The sequence below is a fragment of the Protobothrops mucrosquamatus genome, unplaced genomic scaffold (assembly GCF_001527695.2).
Source record: "Protobothrops mucrosquamatus isolate PMUCROS unplaced genomic scaffold, P.Mucros_1.0 scaffold3153, whole genome shotgun sequence".
In the NCBI taxonomy this organism is placed as follows: Eukaryota; Metazoa; Chordata; class Lepidosauria; order Squamata; family Viperidae; genus Protobothrops; species Protobothrops mucrosquamatus.
In genome coordinates, this window is record NW_015389153.1 from 40,670 (window position 1) to 49,014 (window position 8,345).

An 8,345-nucleotide genomic window follows, 5' to 3' on the forward strand; every position below is an offset into this window, starting at 1 on the left:
CCAGAGATCAGGGTGATCCCTGATCTCCCTTCCTTCCGCCGCGCCCTTAAGACATGGTTATTCCAGCTTGCGGGACTGGCCTAGGGGAAACTTTTAGAGGGGTTTTAATTACATTTTAATTAGATTAAATTTAAATATTTCCTTTTTAATTAATTTTAAATTTGTGATGTCATTTGTGTATTTTTACCTGATTGTTAGCCGCCCTGAGTCCGCAAGGAGAAGGGCGGGATATAAATTTAATAAATAAATAAATAAATTCAGTGACTCCATCCAGCCACCTCATTCTCTGTCGTCCCCTTCTTCTCTTGCCCTCAATCTTTCCCAGCATTAGGCCCTTCTCCAGGGAGTCCTTCCTTCTCATTAGGTGGCCAAAGTATTTGAGTTTCAACTTCAGGATCTGGCCTTCTAAAGAGCAGTCTGGGTTGATCTCTTCTAGGACTGACCGGTTTGATCACCTTGCAGTCCAGGGGACTCGCAGGAGTCTTCTCCAGCACCGTAGTTCAAAGGCCTCAATTCTTTGGCGCTCAGCCTTTCTTATGGTCCAACTTTCACAGCCATACATTGCCACTGGGAAAACCATGGCCTTGACTATACACACTTTTGTTGGCAGAGTGATGTCTCTGCTTTTTAGTATGCTGTCTAGCCATAGCTTTCCTCCCCAGGAGCAAGCGTCTTTTAATTTCTTGGCTGCACTCCCCATCTGCAGTAATCTTGGAGTTAAAAATTAAGTTAAAAACAAATAAGGAGTTTCATATGGGTCTACGTGGCAGGATCCAGGGATTCTTGACAAATTCCAGCATTTCTCATCTTCTAAAAATAATTCAGCCTAAAAACAACTTCGGATCAAACCTTGCTTGGAGACAATTGAATCTCATGGATTGTGAACCAGCCCAGCTTGATTGCATGGTTTTCCCATCTGCTACCTGCCAGAGGGGCCAGACTTCAAGCCTCCCCTGGCTGGGGAAATGAATTGTATGCCAACAAGACCCAGATGGGGAGAGGTGTGTGCAGGAAAAATCCTGTGCACTGAATCAGGATTGTGTGCGATTTTGCCCAGAGTGCAGGAATTAATACTTCACGTGAAATATTAATACCACTTTACAATGCCTTGATAAGGCCACACTTGGAATACTGCATCCAGTTTTGGTCACCACGATGTAAAAAAGATGTTGAGACTCTAGAAAGAGTACAGAGAAGAGCAACAAAGATGATTAGGGGACTGGAGGCTAAAAGATATAAGGAATGGTTGGTGGAATTGGGTATGTCTAGTTTAACGAAGAGAAGGATGAGGGGGGACATGATAGCAGTGTTCCAATATCTGAGGGGCTGCCACAAAGAAAAGGGAGTCAAGCTATTCTCCAAAGTGCCTGAAGGCAGGACAAGAAGCAACGGATGGAAACTAATCAAGGAGAGAAGCAACCTAGAACTAAGGAGAAATTTCCTGACAGTTAGAACAATTAACCAATGGAACAACCTGCCTCCAGAAGCGGTGAATGCTCCAACACTGGAAGTTTTTAAGAAGAGACTGGACAGTCATTTGTCCAAAATGGTATAGGGTTTCCTGCCTGAGCAGGGGGTTGGACTCGATGACCTCCAAGGTCCCTTCCAATTATTATTATTAGTAGTAGTATTATTATTATTATTATTATTATTATTATTACTGCTACTGCTACTAGTACTATTATTACTATTATTATTATTTTGATCATGTGACCATGGGGATGCTGTGACGGTCCTAAGGGCGAGGACTGATTGTAAGTCCCTTTTTTTCAGCGTGGCTTTTAACTCCAGTCACTAAATGAACGGTTGTAAGTTGAGGAGGACTACCTGTCTAGGTGGCCTTCTTTAATCTCTCCTGGTTTGTTCCTCTGTTCTAGGAATGCTACACCCCGTTCATGAATGGCAGCTTCTTTGAGCACAGCGGGCGCCCGTTCTGCGAAATCCATTACCACAAGCAACGCGGCTCGCTCTGTTCCGGCTGCGAGAAACCCATCACCGGCCGTTGCATTACCGCCATGGGCCGGAAGTTCCACCCGGAGCATTTTGTCTGCGCCTTCTGTCTCAAGCAGCTCAACAAAGGCACCTTCAAGGAGCAGAACGAGAAGCCCTATTGCCACCCCTGCTTTATCAAGCTCTTCGGGTGACTGGGAGGGGCCCTGGCCTTGCTGTGGTCAGGCCACGCCTCCTGCGGGCGTGGGAAAGGGGGAGGGCCCACCGTCGGCTTTTGAACAAGCCACGCCCACTATCACCCATGGGAAAAACACCTGTGCCTTAAGGGGCTCCACCCCCTCATCCTGGGAGCCCATCCACCGTTGCCAAAAACCACGCCTGTAGATCAGAGCTACTCGCAAGCAAGCAATGAAGGAAGCAAGTCGGATCTGCTCCTCCCACTCTTTTCAGGAGCCAGGCCTCTGTTCCCTCACAAGCAGCCCAGAGTTATCTCCCACCCCATCCCAGGCCACTTTTAAGCCACCTTCCCCCCCTCCCCCCCAGCACCAGCACCTCTTGACAGGAGGCATTGCCTTAAGCCACATCCCCAAGATCAGCTGGTGAGGCCCTCAGGAGACCAGGATGTGATGCAACCACCCCTTTGTCTATGGAGATTCTCAGTCATCCAGGTGATGAAGAAGCACCTTTGGGACAACCACATCTCTGGTGTCTTTACCTGTAGACCCAGGTTGGGGGCCCTGCCTTACAAATCAAGTCCAGTGTTCTTTGGAACATCTGAATATTCCTGTCCTGATATTTAATTTGTGGAGAGCAATGGCTCCATCCAGATCTACCTGAAAGTCCTCCTGATCTCCACCTCCAAATTCATTCTGTTGTAACCAAAGATCAACGGTAACTTTTTAGCCGACCTCTATTTTGATCGTGTCCGAATACAGAACTGCGAGCATCCAAACTTTGCTTAAAAACTACAACTCCCAGAAGCGCCTGCCAATGGAAAGAGACACTTAGGAACACCTGGGCCTTTCCAACTTAGTTTAGGGTTGACCTTTGATGCGTTGAGTGGGTCCTTTGTGAGTCTGGATAGGGGGGGACAGGGATGCCAATATTTCTAAGGAAGTTGATGGCACGAGGGCCTTTATCAACGGTGGGGAGAACGACAAAACGCACATGGTTGTGGGGTGCTGCAGTTTATGGATTTGCATCAGATACCAGGATGCAAGTTTTGCATTGACCCTGGGTGTGTTATTTTTGTCTCCCTGCGGTCTGCTGTGGCGATCTGTGGTTTATGGCCTGCTGGAGTCTTGAAGGAGCTTTTGATAAGGGACCAGCTAATATGGAAAAACAGGATGGAACATCTTGTACATCCCCCTTGTGTCTTCAGGTTTTTTTCTTGAAAAAAATGATGCCACAAACGATGACAATCTTTTTTTTATTTAAAATAAATTACCATGGAGAAAGCAGGGAAGGAGAATATGTCAAAGCTCGTCATTAGGCTGCATCAAGGCCATTTTTTTATCTGTGTAAACCCCCACGGCAGCTTTTATGATAATGCGACTTGGCCGGGATTAAGGGGCACGGGCTCTTCCTTCTGCCACTCAGTTTTTTAATGCCAACTTTTTACCTGCTCACTGCTGTATTATATAATAAAATTCACTTAATGAAAAAAAAGACATTAGATCACTTGCTTTTGTGGAGAGACCAACATTTGGATTCCCCCCTCCCCAAGTATCTCAGCAAGCTGAGGTAAAGTTTACTGTGTTTTAAGCTGACAATCTCTTTTTAAGCTTCGGAAAGCTGAAGGGCCTTATTTTCACTTTAATCCCTTATTTAATGTGCAGTGATTTGACTAACACTGTACCTAAAAGAATAATTACTAGGCTGTTGTGTGGGCAGCTTTTTGATCATCAGGGATTTAGGATTTAGGATTTATTTCATTTATACCCCGCCCTTCTCCCGGAGGACTCAGGGCGGCTTACAGCCAGTTAAAACAATTACACAAAATACAAATCTAAGATAAATTAAAAATAAATATTCGAATCGGCCGCACTACTAAAATTTGATTAAAACCAATTTAAAATTACCCCTAGGCCAGTCCTGCCCGCTGAAACAGCCAGGTCTTGAGGGCGCGGCGGAAGGAGGGGAGATCCGGAATCACCCGGATCTCTGGGGGCAGCTCGTTCCAGAGGGTGGGCGCTCCGACAGAGAAGGCTCTCCCCCTGGGGGTCGCCAACCGGCACTGTCTGGTTGGCGGCACCCTGAGGAGGCCCTCTCTGTGGGAGCGTATCGGCCGGTGGGAGGTAATCTGTGGCAGAAGGCGGTCTCAGAGGTAACCAGGTCCGATGCCATGGCGTGCTTTAAAGGTGATAATCAACACCTTGAAGCGCACTCTGAAGGCCACAGGCAGCCAGTGCAGCTCGCGCAGCAGCGGCGTTACATGGGAGCGACGAGTCACTCCCCATTTGGGGAAGTGCAGGGTGCATATTTATGACACAAAGTGTGTGGGGTAGAGTCAAAGAGATGGGCAAATTATATATATTTCAAATATTACACAGAAAAAATATTAGTCATTTATTTCTGCAGTTGACTAGTACTGCACCTGAAAGAATAATATTAGCTTGTGTGGACAATAGTTTGTTCATCAGGGACCAGCGTTTATCAACCATGGCAATTTTAAGCCATGTGGACTTCAACTCCCAGAATTCCTCAATGCTGACTGGGAATTTCTGGGAATTGAAGTTCAAACAGCTTAAAGTCAAGATTGAGAAACATTGTCAGGCATTATCTGGAGGAAGTGCAGATGTGATTATAACAAAGTGTGTGGATAGAATCAAAGGGATGAGCAAATTGTATATTCCTCTAATATTAAGAGAAAGACTAAAGAAGAGCATCTATTTCTGCAGAAATTTCATTGCATTTATGTCCCGTGTTTTGCAACCTTGTCTGCCTTCCCACCTGAATTGTTTCACTAGCCTCAAACATCCCTGCTACTTAAGAATGAAGGGGAAACCGCCTTCCTCATGGAAATGCCAAATGTGGGAATCATTCTGAATTCCCAGCTTCAAAAAGACGTATCTGCATTAGCTATCATTCCAGCAGCCTTGTTCATCCCAGGCCCACCTGCTTCCCCTCATGGTAAGGTCATGGATGAAGGCCACAATGCTAACCAACATTGGAAGTACATGATCAAGAAGGAAGGTAACTCTACAGAGGTGGTCAATGGATGTCCAATTTTTCATGGGCAATTAGTACTCTATGTAAGGTTCTAGACTAGGCCTTGGCCAGTTAACCTTGATAACTTTAAGGTGGGTAGATTTCAACTCCCAGAATTCCCTCATAAGAGTGTGTTGGCTAGGGAATTCTGGAAGTTGAAGTCCATCCATCTTAAATTTATCAGGGTTATCAAAACACTGGCCTACATGATAACCTTTGTTGACATCTTTTCTCCATGGAATGCCTAATGTTCCTGAAGCTAGATCCAAGGCTCAACCCACAATCCTTGCACATATTCACTTTCTCTCCAATGAGTCATCTCTTGTGTTTTGTCAGGGTAGAGCTGTCGCAAAACATTTGTAAGATTGCTCTCCTGCATGGAGTCTCTACACTGGTGGAAAGACCAGCTACAACTGGGAATACCCAAAGTGTGAGCCTGGTGAGGATTCAAATAAACAGAGCTTAGAACAAACCCCTTTCCATGCACTTCACACATGTAGGTTTCTCTCCATGTGGCTTTGCTGGTGGATAATGGATGATGTACCTCTGAATCCTTTGCCACAATCTATAGTCTATCCCAGGGGTAGGCAACCTTGGCTCTTTTATGACTCGTGGACTTCAACTCCCAGAATTCCTGAGCCAGCATGGTTGGCTGAGGAATTCTGGGAGTTGAAGTCCACGAGTCATAAAAGAGCCAAGGTTGCCTACCCCTGGTCTATATAGTCTGTCTCCTGTGTGACTTCCCTGGTGTGTCACCAGGTGGGAGCTGAGACTAAAAATTTTCCCTCATCCCAGGCACTGGTAAGTTTCTTCTCAAGTGTGGACTTGCTGGTGCTTTTTCAGAGTTGAGTTCCTCAGCCAACCATGCTGGCTCAGGAATTCTGGGAGTTGAAGTTCACGAGTCATAAAAGAGCCAAGGTTGCCTACCCCTGGGATAGACTATAGATTGCGGCAAAGGATTCAGAGGTACATCATCCATTATCCACCAGCAAAGCCACATGGAGAGAAACCTACATGTGTGAAGTGCATGGAAAGGGGTTTGTTCTAAGATCTGAAGTTCTTCCCACAATCCGGTCATCTGTGAGGGAGTTCTCCATTTTCTGGTGTTGAAGGAGATGGCCAAAACTTTTCTGACACAAAGTGGACTGATAAGATTTTTCTCAGGCATGATACCTCTGGTGTTGGATCAGGTGGAAGCTTCACCGAAATGGATCCCATACTGGACACGACCGTAGGATTTCTCTCCTGTATGGATTCTTTGCTGTTTAATCAGATTAGAGTACAAGCTAAACACTTGCCATAGTTAGAGCGGCTATGAGCCATTCCATTGGTCTCCACAGCTGTGGCTGCCCTGTTTTAAATGTTAGCAAGATGAAATTGTTTATCGTTGTCATCATCATCGGTGTCGTCATTGTCAGAGTTGGAAGGCATCTTGGAGGTCTCAAGCAGGAAACCTTACACCATTTCAGTCAAATGGCTATCCAGTCTCTTCTTAAAGCCTCCGGTGATGAAACATCCATAACTCATAAAGGCAAGATGTTCCACTGGTTGATTGTTCTCACTGTCAGGAAACTTCTCCTTAGTTCTAGGTTGCTTCTCTCCTTGATTAGTTCCCATCCATTCCTTCTTGTCCTGCCCTCAGTTGGTTTGGAGAATAGCTTGACCCCCTCTTCTTTGTGGCAGCTGCTTAGATTTTGGAAGACTGCTATCATGTCACCCTAGTCTTTCTTTTCACTAGACTAGACATACCCAATTCTTGCAACCGTTCTTCATATGTTTTAGACTCCAGGTCTTTAATCATCTTAATTTGGTTTCCTTCTTCCCTTTTTACCTTGAATAAGGGAAGTTAGGGGAAACCACGGGGATAGGTACATCTCTCCTTGGAGGAGAGCTATGTTATTCTATAGTGGCCAAAAACCAGGAGTCTGGTTACAGTTTTCTCATTAGCACAGTGTTTCTCGAACTTGACAGCTTTAAGATGTGTGGACTTCAATTCCCAGAATTCTCCAGCCAGTTTTGTGTAGTAAGGTGCTAGTTTAGAAAACAGAAGATGGTGAGTTCTAGTCCCATCTTAGCTATGAGCCAATCATGAGGAGACTGTAAGTTCTAGTCCTGTCCTAGACATTAAAGCTGGCTGGGTAACTTTGGGCCAATCACTGCCTCTCAGCCTACTCCACTGGGTTGTTGTTGTGGGGAAAATAGGGGGGGAAGTAATCATATAGTTTGCTTCCTTGAGTTACTTATAAAGTAACACACGTGGGATAAATAATAAATGAACAAAACCAGCACTTTGAACTCAGTCGAGAAATAGACTGACAGCCAGTGTAGATGGCAAAGGATTGGAATAGTATGTTCCATAAATCCAATCCTCCTTTCCTACTTTGGGAAAGTCAGCTCCCCAGAGAAGGAAATATTAAAAGGACAGAAAAATATATTTCCTCAAAAGGTTTTTAAAAAGCAGAAACCAAGCCTGCCCCCAAGTCTCTCTGTCCCAAGCAGAAGCCAGCCCTATACAAATGCAGATGTAAACCATCAGGAAAGCTGGAGCCAGAAGCTCAAGAAGGCAAAGACACCTAAAATCTGCATACCCCACCCAAACTCTAGGAGTCATTAGCCCCATCACCAGGGAAGCAGGATATGATAATAGGATTAACTCACAACCATCAAGAATACCAGAGAGGCACACCTAAACTCAGGTCAGAATACGTGACACAGGAAATAGCCTCAAAGTTCATGCCACAGGAACAGGAAACTATTCCAAACAAAGAGAGGGTATAAAAATTTACTACCCATGTGCTCAGGCCCTTCTTTTCTCTGGTCTTTCCTGCAAGAACCATCTTTCTGGCTCTTCAATAAACTGCAATCTTCTTTCTAAAGCAGTCGCCATGTTGTTTATTTATCCCCGGCTTGGATGAACCAGGATGAAGACTTTTCTTTCAACACTACCCCTTTCTCCCAAAGACATACCATTTTTATTATTATGTAAAATTATCATGTAGCTTCAGCTTAGGTTTCTCACTAATTAGCCCCAATGTATCCCTAAACTTCCGAACATTTTGTCTTATGATGGAGGTTTGTATTGATCGTACTATAAAAAGAAGAAACTACAGAAAGTAAGAGAGGGCTCGCAGGAAGAGAAGAAAATAAAATGAGAGGAAATTCTCCTCAGGATAGAAACAGAGTGA

The 8,345-nt window shown here is 44.9% G+C and overlaps 1 protein-coding gene across 1 annotated transcript in view; it reads left to right on the forward strand.

Annotated features, from left to right (window-relative positions):
* TGFB1I1 (transforming growth factor beta 1 induced transcript 1) overlaps window positions 1-2,177 on the forward strand; it is a 33,563-nt gene extending 31,386 nt beyond the window's left edge. The window contains exon 10 of the mRNA XM_015826492.1: window positions 1,878-2,177. Coding sequence (XP_015681978.1) covers window positions 1,878-2,144 — 267 coding nt within the window. The 3' untranslated portion in view covers window positions 2,145-2,177. The remainder of the gene's footprint in view (window positions 1-1,877) is intronic.
* Window positions 2,178-8,345: the final 6,168 nt, after the last annotated feature.